The 15,817-nt window shown below is 42.5% G+C and overlaps 1 protein-coding gene across 2 annotated transcripts in view; it reads right to left on the bottom strand.

Moving 5' to 3' along the window:
* The window catches only part of LOC147033001 (A disintegrin and metalloproteinase with thrombospondin motifs 6-like), a 152,522-nt gene that overhangs the window by 71,041 nt on the left and 65,664 nt on the right, over positions 1–15,817 (bottom strand). Inside the window, exons 1-3 of one of the 2 annotated variants that reach the window (XM_085871104.1) lie at positions 10,515–11,308; positions 9,744–10,120; positions 400–571 (exon numbers count right to left, since the gene is read on the bottom strand). In XM_085871104.1, the coding sequence (XP_085727230.1) occupies positions 400–571; positions 9,744–10,120; positions 10,515–10,629 (664 nt within the window). In that variant the 5' untranslated portion in view covers positions 10,630–11,308. Of the gene's footprint in view, positions 1–399; positions 572–9,743; positions 10,121–10,514; positions 11,309–15,817 lie in introns of those variants that run through there. The other variant, XM_085871105.1, reaches the window with a different exon arrangement.

Below are 15,817 nucleotides of genomic sequence, written 5' to 3'. Positions count from 1 at the left end.
AATAATAAAGAGAAAAAAAAAACAAAATTAGATTTCTTCAAAATGCCAACAGGATAAGTAAGAACAGCACCGGGCAATGCTGGGTGCCCCTGCTAGTATCATAATAAAATGGTGGTCCATTTATTTTACTGAGATAAAGTATATCTGATTAGTTTACATTTCATCCATTTTCAGATAAATGTGTTCTGAAATTTTGAAAAATGAATTGTAATTTTGCCATAAATAAACAAGGTTTTAAATACAGTCAGTGTTCCTCGACTAAAAAGCCAAGCTTTGTCTCAGTGTTGTCTGATGTACAATTATTTTGCTGATAATGAACATGCTAATCTCTGTAAAACTACATTTGGGCCAGATTTTGCCAGTGGTAGAAATCATAAATTTGAAAATTTGCAAACTGACCTTGGCTGGCACAGTACAGTTCAGAGTCATCCCTGCCAGATGCCTTTGGAAGCACAGACCGTGGATACAAGATGTGGACGCGTGGTTCAATAGAATTACCCTTGCTCAAGGAAAGTTGCTGCTCAGCAGGCTCAATGAAAAAGTCTTCTCCGTCCACAGAGATCACACCAAGCTAGAAAACAAATATAAAAACGTAAATCATAACTAATTACTTGATTCACAAAAATGCAGAACCAAGTTAACCAATAAATGCTTCCATGCATGAGACTGTGTAAAGGAAGTGATGAATTATGGATATATCTGTTGTCAAATAGTGTCTAAAAGAAAAAGTGCTCACCTTTGGCAAATGAAACAAGCCTTTACATTAATTTTTTACCAGTCTCAAATAAATATTGAAAGAATTAAATGAATATTTTGAAACTATGGAAATATATTATCGTTAAAAGCAAAATCGTAGTTTTGATCCTATTATTACCTAATATATAAATCTGATTATGCAGGTTGTCGTCGCAATATACGATTATATAATCGTGTAAGAGGTTGGTAGCTCAACGTTTCTGCTTTGCCCATGCTACTCACTGATTCAGTCACATGTCCATTTTTTCCCTTTCATGTATTTAATTATCATTTTGTCAGTACAGTATTTGCATTTGTAATTGAGCATGCAGTGCACAACCATGAGACTGACAGAAGGACTGGTCTCATATATGAATATATAAAAGCCCTGTGTATTTATTTCTTTGTCATGCAGGAAGTGACCTCACATTCACGGCAGTGACGTCGCATTCGTCACTGGAAGGGAGCACACTCTATTTCAGTGTTGGAGCCATCCACCATTTTGTTTCCACCCAGGAATGGTGAATTTATGCCATCCAAATATTTTACTACACGCTTCTCAATTTGGGTTAATTTCATGACCATTGCAGTTGTTTTCAAAACAACGATGCTGGAGGTGAGACGATGGTAATGTGTATTTGCAGTAAAATATATATATGGCTGAGTAATTTTACTGAGTCAACTTTTACTTTTACTGTGCTTTTTAACAATATTCAATACAATTTCTTTGTACAGACGTGGAGAGGTACTAATTAAGGATGAGAGTGCAGCGGAGAGAAAAAGGAGATTATCGCATTTGCTGAAGCAGAGGCACAATGAGAAGCCTGCGGTGGCAAGGCGACAATCACAAGCAGAATGCAGGAGGAGTGCGTTGTGAGAACAAAAGCCAGGAAGATGCTGAGGAGGGCGAATGCGAGGTAAAGGTTGGCTGCAAGACTGGAGAACAAGACGGAGGGTGAAGCAGACAAAAGGAGAACAGATACAATAAGTAGAACCGCTGAAATGGTGGCAAAAGAAACACAAGATCAGGGTGAAATGAGGAAACAGTAGAATGCAGAAGCAATGGCACAAGTGAGAGGCTTTAGAGGAGCCATGCAACCAGGGGACAATTCGACTTTTCTTTATGAAGCAAAAGTAAATCCATAAGCCAATGAGTTATAGTCTTTAACAACTATGCTCCGATGTCTGTGATGGGGGGATGCTTTTGGCCCATTATTTTTGACGAGTTTTGCACTAGTTATATTTAATAAACGTAAAGTAAAATTATTTAAATATGAAAACATGAATCTCAAAATATATTAAGATTACATATATATATATATATATATATATATATATATATATATATATAATTATTTTTATTTTTTTAAGACACAGCCAACTAAAAAGGAACCAGATCTACTCCATGAATTTAATCAAATGGAAGACTATGAAGAAACCTGAAGAAGTAAAGAACAAAGGTGGAATCATAAGGAGGAACCTGCGTAGGATTAGGGTTTCATTCGCTACTCCACAACCCTCAAACCCATATTTTTTGTAGTTTCCTGCTGTCTTCTTTGCAATTTATGGGGCTGTTGAATATCAGGGTGTGTAGAGTAAAATGATCCACTGCAGAATGTGAAGCCTCACTTCAATCATACTTGCTGTACTATGAACGTTATGGGTGCAAAGGATGTGTGATAAATATTATAAGATGATGCTGGATTTTTGGGCTGCCATTGCTATGGAATTTGCATTTTGATTTAATGTTCTCTGTTAAAGTGCTCTTTGGTTTTCATATATGGCTTTCCTGCCTAACATGGCATATATCGGCTATCCACAGATTATGAGAAACTGAGAAATTTTAACGTTTATTATGTACTTACAAAACACTTTATTCATTTTCTTCTTTTTCAAATCTGCTTGGAAATCGGCAAGCATCACAGCCTAACATAAAAAGGTGCAAAAGCAGATCCCCTTAAATACAGACAAATTAGCTTACTTCCAATCATCAGGTCATGGAATCCATCATCGCAGTTGACATTAAATCATTGCTTTTCTCCAAAAGCCTAATAATCAATTTGGATTCAGATCTGGTTACTCAATCTTGGACATGCAGCTTCTACTCTCCAAACAATGGATGTAGGCCCTCAATCACAGACATGAGATGTTCTCGTCTCTCTGATCAGAGGGCCGTCTCTGGACAGATCTCGAGCTTTCGAGACAGTCCGGCATTCTGCCTTGCTCTCCAAACTGTCTGCCTATGGAATCCAAGGCCAACTCCACTCTTAGATTACTGACTTCCTCCACTCTCGTAGCCAACATGTGGCTCACTACGGAACTCTTTCTTCCCCTCTCCCTATCAAGGCTGGAGTACCCCAAGGCAGTGTTCTCGGCCCCATATTATTCATATAATATAAATCCTCTTCATCTCTTGGCTGATGACTACACTCTCTGCCGTGACATCTCTCATCCTTCTGATACATAGGCAGCAGCCTCTTCCCTCTCTTCAGATCTTGACAAAATCACAAACTGGTCAAACACTTGGAACATGTCTTTCAATCCTGAGAAATCCTGCGCTCTCGCGCTCACGCTCTTGCTCTATCTGTCTCTCTCTGAAAGGACCATTCCACAAACACTCCCATCTACTTTCTCAACAACCCTCCTGAAGAAATTCAGTCACTCAAACACTGGTTTCTTTCTCAGCCATGATCTCTCTTGGGCAAGCCGCATTTCAAAGTCTGCCTCCAAAGCCAGACACCGACTGCAATCCTCCATCATGCAAAGTCCTTCCTTCCCACACCTGAGCTCCGATCCACCTACAAGACTTTCATCTACAGATTGATGGAGTACTGCTCTCCCCTTTGGGCTGGCTCCCCAGCCTCAAATCTTGCTCAGCTTAATGCCATGGAAACCAAGGATTTTAAGATCATTGGAATCTCTCATGATGAAGCTGAGTCTATAGGCCTATCACTTCGCCATTGCCAAAAAGTCGGTGGTCTCTCACTCTTCTTCCACCTCCTCTCTGGTAATGCACTCCCTGTGCTATCTATGCCCTGCCCCCCCCCCAAGTATCTGAAGGATGCACGTGGTCCACAAGCAACCCACTCCTCGTGAAACTGCCTAAATCCAGAACCACTGATCACCACCACTCATTTATTCCTTTCTTTTCCCGCCTGAGGAACCACCTTCTACACTCCCATAGATCTCATTCTTCTCTCCTGGTCTTCAAGACAGCTGGACAGCTGTTCCTCACCATCTCAAGTCATCTCCCATCCAAAGCCATGATCTTTCCTTCACCCATTAAACCACCCCCACCCCTTCCAAAATTTTACTTATGTATCCATCCCTTGCATTCTCCCCTAACCCTCATCATTACCTGCATCGCTTGTTTGTCTGTCTCCATCTACCTTTCCCCTCTGTTCTGTTATTGGCGTTTCCCCTTTTTTTCCTGCTATTCCCTTTGTTATGTTGTTTCCATGTCTGCTGTGTGTCCTAACTCTTCCACGAGCCTCGACCATATATTAAAAAAAAAAAATTAGATGCAAATTTTGAGTTGACGCAATTATCCTAAACAATTGATACAAGACCATTTTAAATTGATACAACTCGAATTGCCTTTTGGGAGGCTGTAAATGAGAAATTGCTGAAGGATATGTTTAATGTTGAAAATTCAAAGCACAAAAACTTCAATTAAACTTTTTTGAACTTGACCTATCTTAAGTTTTCCAGCTCTTCCATGAACCTCAAGGCTCTAAACAAAAAAGTTAACTCTCTCTTTTCAATTGGTGCTCTTTCCAAGCATCTCCAAAGCACGAAAACTGATTCAAATAATTGCAAATACAAATTCCTACATAAGCTTTGGCTCGGACATGAAAATACACTGCAGCTTCCCTGCTCCATTAAAACTTTGCAATCGTTGGATTGTTTCAAATTACTTATTTTATTAAGTAAACGTCTCTTTGCAGTAAACAAATCACAAGCACAAACCACCATGGGTCTTGGCAGTCACAGGTTAGCTGGCAAGGGCTGGTGGTCAGCTGGTGTCTCGGCAACGGGAGCGTTATGGGCGTTTGGCCAGCAGTGCTTCATGGCGAAACTAATCCTGCTCACAATCGGTCGTGACCTTGGCTCTGAGCCTCTTTCGTCGCCTGGTGTTAAACGTTTGCTCTGCCAATTTGACTGCATTAAAGTGGAGCTTGGCTTTCTGGTTTGTACAAAGGCACTTAGCCCTCAAAACTGACGTGCATTGAAGAAATGTATATAATATATACTGTACTTATGCTCATTATGATGGTTCTTCCAATCGCGATTGCTGGCTTATGTTCATGCAACATGTCTGTCATCTTTTTTTGGAACTTATTTAGCTCCACAAAATCTTATTATATATCTGCATCAAAAAACTCCAAAATAAGAGGAGTGGGAAATTAACAATAAAACTATAATCGCAGACATTTGCAAGCTAATGCAAATGTCTCCTAATTTTCACTCCACATCATAAAATATGATGTTAAAAAACAAAGTGCAAAAATCTGTGTTGATGTAGCACTATATTATCACTCCGATGTTTTTGTGATTTAGTGCCTGGTGTTGGCTTAGTGGTTAGGGTGGTGGCTTGGGATCCTAGGGTCCTGAGTTCAAGCCCCATTGGCCACTGAATTAATATATACCAGGAGGTTGACTCAGCCTATCATCCTTCCGAGGTCGGCAAAATGAGTACCAGTGTACTGGTAAGGGGGACACCACACTGCATCAGTGGCATTTCCGTGTCCCAACCAATGATTCAACCAGCAGCCACAGGCTGCACTCGATAGAGAGAGACAGATTTAGACAATTGGCCTGTGCAAAAATCGAAAAAGTCCTCTTGAAAATGTTATTATTCATAAATGAGAAAAGAATACTTGATATCCTTTAAAATGCTGAACTCTACCAAGATGCTCTATCAAGTAAGCAAGCAACACAAACAATTTTTAGTCTTTGGTATGACTTGATGAGAGTTCAAACAACCAAGCTCCCAGACTCAGAGCAGCCATTCTCACTATTATACCACTGAGGCTGATCTTGTTTGTATTGTTTTATGGAAGACATAATATATATATATATATATATATATATATATATATATATATATATATATATATATATATATATATATATATATATATATATATATATATATATATATATCACAATATGCAGTTAGACCCCAGTTTACATAAAGAATGGATTACTGAAAGGTGAGATGAATATCGAAACGATGTAAATCAAAGCAATTTTTTCCCATAATAATGAATTAAATAAAGGCGTTTCCCCATCGCTGACATCCCTTGTGTGCATTCCCAATGTCACCACTTCACCTGTTATATTTGGATTTTTTTTACCTGGGATGTTACCCTTTTTTGGTTAATGACAGTTATATACAAATACACATTCAGTATAAACTAGAAGGGCAATCGGTAGAGCGCATACCTCCGCCACTCGATGCCTGATCCATTACTAGAACATATCGGGCCCAATAAATTTTTGAAATATCATTCTGTATATTGTCTTTGGCCCGATCTCTCAATGATGAAGAATGGCTTTGAAAATTAAATAATTATCCTTTCCGGATCCAAATTCGGATCTTCACCAAAATCAAAACAATTCGTCCTTGCCAAACACCCAAACCGTCCACCAAGTCTCGTCCGAATCCGTCAACTTTTCAGATATCGTGCTTTATATTATTTTAGCAAAATCTCTCAATTGGTGAGGAATCACTCAAAATATCATTGGATTCGGATCCGTAATTGGATCTTCACCAAAATTGAATCAATTCTTCCTCGTCACACACCCAATGCCACCACCAAGTTGCGTCCTAATCTGTCTGCAATTTTTTTCAGATATCGTGCTATATATCATTTTGGCCCTATCTCTCAATGGTGAAGAATCACTTTAAAACTCTCGTTGTCGATCCAGATCTGGATTTTCGCCAAAATCTAATCAGTTCATCCTCGTCACACAACCAACCTGCCTACCAAATTTCATCCAGAACCGTCAAACTTTTTGAGATATCCTGCAGACAGACAGACAAGCAACAATAAGTCGTCATGCAGAGCACTATATTTGCATAATCCATAAAACAAATTTGACCTCAAAAATAATTGGTCCGTGAGTGCGAGTTACACCCACTGGCTGGACAGTTCGCCTGACTCCACCAACAATTTCTAAACTTTTGGAACCCTTTAGGCCTCCAATTTGGGAAACCTTTTTAATTACCTTTAATAACCCTTGAGAATTACTCTTTAGAACACTTTACAATCACCCTTTAGAATCTTTCTCTCAAGCAGCGCTATTAGCGCGGAGGCTACACAGGTTTGCTATGATTTCTCATTTTCTTTTAAAATTCTGACTAGGTTTCTGTGAAGTCAGTGGTAGCATGATACAAACTACATATTACATATTCTGATGTTTCAATGTGGGAATGCTCGTTTGCTTTTATGAGCGGGAGGAGGGTGAGAGTAAAGATGGGACAGCTTTGGAAAAAAGGGGGGGGGGAGGAGACAGGGTTGAGGACTTTCCCCACCAAAAGTGGGGAGGGGGGATGTGGTGGGTGAATTTGAAAGTGAATGTGGGGAGGGATCGATGCCTGAGGGTTTGGAAGGGAAGGATGAGGACATGGAATGGGGTGGGGGGGGGGGGGGAGTGGAGAGCAAATATGGAACTGAGCTGGGAGGGGGAGGATGAGGCTTTTTTGTTGCATTGTCAGAATTTCATGCGAGTTTACTCACAGTTTAAAATGTAATTGTGTGCGTGTGCGTGTGGTGTGCGTGTGCGTGTGTGTGTCGGCATCTATATATGTTCGCTTTAAAATGGTTTTCTCTGAAACCGCTTGGCCGATCAATGCTAAACATTAAAAATAGGAGGGACTCCCCATGGAGAACATTTATGCGAACTGACATCACAGGTCACATGGTATGGCAGCCATATTGGATTAAAGTTAAAAAAAAAATTGGACATTATTTTCTCTGAAACTGCTCAATGAAAAAAAGTTGAAAGTTGGCATATGGCATCAACTCCCCATGGGGTATATAGGGTGATAACGATGATGTCATTAGTGAAGTGGTATTATAGCCATAATTGGTTGAATTGAAATCTTTATCTGAAAAATCAAACTTCATATGTCTGATCTACCACCTGATGTGACTGAAGAATTAAATTTATGACATTCATTTCCCATGCCAAGAAACTGACACAATATGGTGCACGGATGACATGGATATTCGGGGCATTAGAAGTGGAGTGTTTAGTTAACGGTGGTATTTTTGTTCAGAATGAACACCCAAGGCGAGAAGATTTGCTCTGCAAGTGCCGTTCTTGTTGTTGATGTGATTTATTCATGTGACGGTATGGGACAAAGATGAGGTGATAACCTCTGACAAAAATGCTGAATAATTACATATCCATTTCATTGTAGCCGAGTGATCTCATGCTGTACTGTGGCGAATGTTTTCACGTAGCGATCCAATGTGGAAGTAACACTCTCAACTTGTCCATCTCCGGCAGCAATCGCTGAATTGCACTGTCATCACATTGACCGTATGAGCACTTGAATGGAAGCCTGGAGAATGTCATTCCACACCCATATCTGCTCCTCGTACAGCTTATCAAGCGTCTGTGGCTGTCTTGGCATGGTTTTGACCATGACGATCATTGCTATCCCAGAGATGTTCAATTGTATTTAAATCTGGCAAGTTGGCAAGCCAGGTTGTCATGACATTAATGTTGGCATTGACAAGAACATTCCTTGTTTGAGTTGCACTGTGAGGAGCATTATCATGCATAAAGATGATTCCTGGACCATCGTGGTGAACGGTCAGCAACATATGTTGCTGTAAGATCTCAGTAATGTATCGATCAACCCTCAGATTGTCATGGATACAGATCAAGTTGGTTCGAATGGTTTTAGCAATACCACCCCACATAATAACACTTCCACGTCTAAAATTTGTGACTTTCTGGACACAAACTGGGACATATCGCTCATTGTCTTCCATAGACATGTGAACAGCCATCATGCCTTTCAAGGAGAAATCTACATTGCCACTGAAAATAACGCTTGCCCATTGCCTCCATGCCCATCTGCCATCTTTGCAACACTACCTGAGTCCTGAAATCAACAGACCACAATCCACCACTGAACCTTCACTGACAAATGTAAGAATGGCACAATAGTATGCATAATCTCAAACAAAAGGAGGTACAAACTGTGCCAAGATGTGCCTGTTGCCCAAGGCAGACCACCAGCCGAATGTAAATCGAATGAATGGTTGTGCCCCACTGCCCCTGCATATTTACCTTGTGCTTTTGGTGATAAATTATACATCAACTAATTCTGAAGCCAAAAATGCACAAACTTTTGAACTGGTAGAAGTCTGGCACATGGCCACATTATAAAAGGCCATCATAATCACAATTATGATGATAAACAAGACTGTACTCATACAGAAATTACTGTCAACTTGTGGAAACAAAATTTTGAAAAGAGATAAAATTTGATAAAACAATGGTTAAACAATAATTATTGAAAGACAAGATGGTGCAAAGGTAGCATTTACCTTTGAGCCTTTAAGTTTGTATTTGGGTTGCGACACGTATACATGCATTACATTGCTGGATTTGTAATTCGCAGGCAGGGTGTTGCATTACAAAGTGCGCCATCCTCGCATAAGTATTAAGCTAGGTGTCCCATTGGCCAGCAATAGTTGGTGGACGTTAACGATCCTATAATTTATTTCACAAGAGTTGCCCAGCAGTAGGTCATTTTCATCGTCATGTCCCAAAGTGAGTACTATCAGACAGCACAGTCAGCTTAGCGGACGTTATCATGCAACATTCTGCTTCCAAAGCACCTGAATGAATGTTTTCAGTGGATCTTATTCCGTCACAACATACCGCTGACTGGTACCTCTGATTATTTCATAATTTCTTAATTGTATAACACAATAATACGTTCTAAATAATATAAGCCATTTTCTGAGCGCAAACCTCACCAAACCATCGCAGTTGCTCAGGGCGACCTGTGAGGTGCTGGCCTTCCCTGACACATGGCCCGTATAATGGCAGGTGCCCGCAGATGTTCCGCGACGTCTTCTCCTCCTTTCTGGTCCGTTTGCGCCCCAGTACTCCACGAGCAGATCGGGAGCAAAAAACGCCGCATTGCGCGTAAGGTTCAGCTGATAGCGCCGGCCACCCGAAGACACGTGGTAGAAAAGTGATGCCGAGTCGAGGTTGTTCTGTCCCATGGTACTGCGGCGTCTCCGTGAGTCCATGGACAACTCTCCCAGCTCGTAGGACACGAAACGTCCAGCCTGGTCTACCCGGTAGGGAGTGATGGTCTCATAGAGCGACAAAGAGCGCAGGAAGTGGGCTGTGGAAGCAAGAGAGGCAGAATGAAAGCAAGTGATGAAAAGAATGAAAGCGATTATAGAGAAAGGAATAAAGGAAGAAGAGAGATATTAGATGAAGAACGTGTTTAGTCTGCAGAGGGCGCAGTCACTTCAATGTTACATGGTGGGAAATCGCTCAAACAGCATAATTTTATGGTGTTTTAACTCAAGCTTCCAATATTTCATCTTCAAATCATCTAAAGAGAATAAAACAATAGGGGTGTGGGGGGGGGCATAAAGGAGTCATCTGATTTCGATCACCAGCATTACTGTCATCACATATCGGATCAAATTTTGTTTATGAGCCCACCTTATATAAATAATGGGACACAATATTACACATGTTGTGTGGACTCAAAATTGTAGAAAACTCACCCTTCTGGAAGCCTGAATGTGCGGCCACCTTTTCTGTTGACCCCAATCCCAGGAGAAAGAGTCTCAACAGCATGCCTATGTAGGACCTCCTGCAGCGGATGCACAAGATGTCCATCGTTTCTCAATCCATTATCCCCCGAGTCAGCGGCTGTGCGGGATCTAACTCAGGGATTTAGAAGGTTTGTTTTTTCAGCTGTAAATTTGTCGCAATGGAGTCCCGACCAAGGTTTGCTTCAACACGAGCAAGGCCCGCCTGTGGTGAGGCGCTTGCACTGTGTCCAATATCCCACGCGCACCTTGCAAGGAGCAACTCGCAGCCTTGGTTACCTTTCGACAGCTGCGAGGGCCAGTTAAGAGACCAGAGAAAGAAAGTTGCTGGGAAAGAGGGTGGGGGGTGGGTGGTGAAAGGGAGGAATGCAAAGAAGGGGGTGCCTTTGGAGTTGCTGCCCTGACGACCCTATAGAGCCCCGGAGCGCTTAAATCACGCCGAGCACCAATGGGGTGCCGTTGGTACCCCCTTAAAGAAGTCACTGCGCAGCCAATGAGGGAAACAGGCGGGCACTGTGAGAGGCCAGAGAGGAGGCAGATAGAGCGCTCAAGCGGACCTACGCCAATCCGTGTGCCAAATCTGCTGGTGCGCCCTTCAAAACGCAACGAATAATTTTCCTGACACTGCCCTCCGAGAATGATCTTCGCCCGCAAGTGTGACCGAATCGAAGAGAGAAACAGTGCCGAAAGAGCTCGGTGTGTTTTTCAAAGCTCGCAACTCGGATTTATAGGTCCCACGCCCGCTGCTCCCGAGAGACGTTTCACGAAGAGACGTCCCTTGCAGAGGCTTTTCTTGCACAACGTCTGAGAGGGGGAAGTCAGAGTAATTCCCGCAGTATGAGCAACTTTAAAGACGCACGTATGCCCAGGATGACGACAAACTGTCTTCATGAAGGATGCTATAATTTATACACGTCATGTGGTACAAGAAGGATGTTTTGGAGCCCATTGCGATTCTGGAATTGTTTAACGTGTGATGAAGTGTGTGAACTCCATGCCAGACAGAATTTGAACCAACTGTGAGAGTTCAGGCATTTCCATCATCCACCACACTTGATTATCATCCACATGTGTTTCTCCGTATTGATATTTTATGCCGTCTTCAGGTCATATGAATAAGGACTCTTCCCCCTTCATACCAACTCGAAATGAGATCTAAAGCACCTGCTATGGAAAAGTACGTCTTCACCGCTACAAAGCAGACGATATAGGCAGAGAGGCCCGATGATGCCATCTAACATGGTGTCCTTTGCAAAGAGTGGGGGAGCTTCTCAAAAAGTAGTCGTGGCCAAATTCCAAATTACTGCCCAAACTACTGCTGGGCAGGCAATGGCAAACCAAACAGCTAAACCCTTACCAAGAAACTGCTTCAGCAGCACCGACGCTCTCTAACAGAGTATGGTCCATCAGAATCAGAATATATGAAATGGCAGAGAGTGATTAAAGTGAAGAGTATGATTATCTGCTCTTCCCTTGAATCACTCTCTGGATTCCAGAAGATTGGTGTGCCGATTTACAGCCACCCCGTATTCGTCCCATTCTCCGGGACCATTAGCCCGTGCAGTGCAGGACGCGCACAGAGACACACACTGGGGGACGCGGCACATAAAAGCGCCTCTCTGGCGCCTGCCAAGCCCGTATGGCAGGGGCAGTTAAGACACTTCGCGCCAGCATGGCGGAGGTTGACCCCGTGAATGGAAGAAGCGACGGTTCCGCGACCGATTCGCGGTCCGTTTGATGCCCGTTTCCTTGCCAAGATCCTGTGAACAACAAAAGGCACCTTGGCGTTCTCAACACCCTTATCGCAATGTTCTGTTTTGATTTCTCTTTATCTCCTGATGCTCGATTAGGTACAACTGCATCACCGAACCGCAGGTCCACAATTCGTAATTTCATCGCATTGAACCCCCATCACGTTGATCCCCATCTTCTCACACCTTGTTCATGTTTTTGTAAATCACACCAATGACATATACTTGGTGGACTCAATATTCAATTCAATATTTGTTGCCATGTCGTTTAGTGGATGGACGTTAAAGTTGGTGAACATTAAATATTCCAAGGTGTTTCTCAATAAGAGAAACAGAGTTATTTTCCGGCATCCTGAACAAGATCCAAAGTGACACATCTGAAGTGACATGTGATCATTTATATATCCCTCGCAAAGGATATAAATTATGGCATGCTCCAGACACAGTCCCGTCTCCACATACCGAGGGAGGATGGCCAGGTACACTCCAACTGCAATCAACCCCCAAACAAACGCAGAAGTGATCTACCCACAACCTTTCACCTAAAAACGAATTTTCAGAGTCTAAACCTTAATTGCTCAATGTGTTGGTGTATTCCTTTGATTAACGAGGAAATGTGGTCCAAGACCAATCATTTCTCAAAGCAATTCAATGGCACTTGCAAATGGACACCCGATGTCGGTGGGGATTAATGGCATGTCTCGACTAACACGCTCGACTCGATCTCCAACGGTGATGCCAATATAATGTGAGTAGCGAACAATCAACCGGAGGCTACTTCAAATATTGCACTCTACGCTTTTCGCCAGAGGGATCTCAGAACAAACGATGCCAAAATCAACAAGTGAAATGTGCCCTGTAAATCTCTCTTACCCCTTACCCATAAATACATACGAGGTGTTCTCGACTCTTTCAATATGATCTGCGTCCTGTCAATAAGCCGATCTTTTTCAGTAATGAATACAGACCACGCCAGCACAGAGGGCCGGCCACGTGGATAGAGCACGGACAGATGTCCCCTCATCAGATGCCTGGACACCATGTGCATGGAGCCCCCGAATCGCTGGGACAGTCGCCTCCTGGAAAACTGTTTTTCATTAATATATTTGATGACGCCTTCAGTAACAATGATATATATATATATATATATATATATATATATATATATATATATATATATATATATATATATATATATATATATATATATATATATATGTACACACACATGCACTACATGGCCAAAAGTAGATGAATACGTTGTCATCCAAAATCTCATTCCAAATCAATGGGCATAATATGGAGTTGGTCCAATCTTTGCAGTGATAACAGCCTCCACTCTTCTTGGAAGGCTTTCCATGAGATGTTGGAACATTGCTGCGGGGATTTGCTTCCATTCAGCCACAAGAGCATAAGTGAGGTCGGGCACTGATGTTGAGCGATTAGGTCTGGCTCGCAGTTGGCATTCCAATTCATCACAAAGGTGTTCGGTGGGGTTGAGGTCAGGGCTCTGTGCAGGCGAGTCAAGTTGTTCTACACCGATCTCGACAAACCGTTTCTATACGGACCTCACTTTGTGCACGGGGGCATTGTCGTGCTGCAATAGGAAAGGGCCTTCCCCAAACTGTTGCCACAAAGTTGGAAATACAGAATCGTTTAGAATGTCATTGCGTGCTGTAGCATTAAGATTTCCCTTTACTGAAACTAAGGGGCTGAGCCCAAACCATGAAAAACAGCCCCAGACCGTTATTCATCCTCCACCAAACTTTACAATTGGCACTATGCATTCGGGCAGGAAGCGTTCACCTGGCATCCGCCAAACCCAGATTCATCCATCATACTGCCAGATGGTGAAGCGTGATTCATCACTCCAGAGAACGAGTTTACACTGCTCCAGAGTCCAATGGCGGTGAGTTTTACACCACTCCAGCCGACGCTTGGCATTGCGCATGGTGACCTTAGGCTTGTGTGCGGCTGCTCGGCCATGGATACCCATTTCATGAAGCTCTCGATGAACAGTGCTTGTGCTGACATTGCTTCCGGAGTCAGTTTGGAACTCGGTTGAATGTTGCAACCGACGAGAGATGATTTTTCCACGCTATGTGCTTCAGCACTCGGGCCCGGTCTGTGAGCTTGTGGGCCTACTACTTTGTGGCTGAGCTGTTGTTGCTCTGAGACATTTACAATTCACAATAACAGCTCTTGCAGTTGACAGGGGCAGCTCCAGCAGGGCATAAATTTCATGAACTGACTTGTTGGAAAGGTGGCATCCTATGACGGTGCCACGTTGAAAGTCACTGAGCTCTTCAGCACGGCCCATTCTACTGCCAATGTTTATCTATGGAGATTGCATGGCTGTGTGCTTGATTTTATACAGTCAGCAATGGGTGTGGCTGAAATAGCCGAATCCACTCATTGGAAGCGATGTCCGCATACTTTTGGCCATGTAGTGTTTGTGTGTGTGTGTGTGTGTGTGTGTGTGTGTGTGTGTGTGTGTGTGTGTGTGTGTGTGTGTGTGTGTGTGTGTGTGTGTGTGTGTGTGTGTGTGTGTGTGTGTGTGTGTGTGTGTGTGTGTGTGTGTGTATATATATATATATATATAATGGCAGGTGCAGGCACTGTCTTGCAATAATCCACAAAAAATACACGTACTCTAAGTATTAAATGCACAAGATACTACAATTAGTCTTAGAATGCATTATAGAGACAGTGAAGACACAGGGTGTTTCAGAAATATGGAGGAATAGATGAATGCAACCCGTCTATCATATAAAGATGAACTGCAGTTCAAGTGTTGACAGTTGAGACTGTAATTCGTCCTTATCAAACCAATCAGGAAGTGGCACACAATCGTAAAGCTGATAAAAGTGGATAGAAAATCGGAGTTATCGACTTGTACTCACCGCTAAAGGTTGATGATTTCGTCCAGTCTGAGCGACCGATGTCTCACAAGGCGTTAATCTTGAGTGCGTGTGAATGCAGTAACGAATTTTTTGATTTTTCTTCTTTTTTTTTGTACACCTTGCCGGGGCTCGTTTGAGAGCTAACAGAGTTCAATAAGAAGCAGGAAAAACGACTGCGTATCACCAGTGGGCCAATTTGGCGTCAAGTCCATACAGTAATACAATGCACTCGATGACGCGGGTGTCATAAATGCCCAGTTTCCGTGGGAATAAGCTGCTCCACAAAAGAGGTACAACGATAGAAGTCCTGTGGTTAAAAGGAGTAAAAACCCACCGGAGATAGCGAGCCGCAATGCGGCACATCGTACGAAACTCCTTCAGCCAAGAGAGGAAATGTGTCACTGAAGATAGGGCTGAGAATGTGGATTAACTCCAGCAAACTCCCGTGAACACTATTGAACTCCAGTGTACTCAAGTTTAACTCCAGTGAAACTCAAGTCCATTAATCATTTCCACCACGGTGCAAAATGGCCAACTGCCAGGCAAGGAGAAATGATGAAGATGTAAAATGGCGAGCTGTGAGACAATAAGTAAGATGAGA

This window comes from Eptatretus burgeri, chromosome 2 (assembly GCF_056783735.1).
Source record: "Eptatretus burgeri isolate ZD-2024b chromosome 2, Ebu_testis_v1, whole genome shotgun sequence".
Lineage (NCBI taxonomy): Eukaryota > Metazoa > Chordata > Myxini > Myxiniformes > Myxinidae > Eptatretus > Eptatretus burgeri.
Note: the sequence above shows the minus strand (reverse complement) of the source record. Positions and strands in the feature narration are given on the sequence as shown.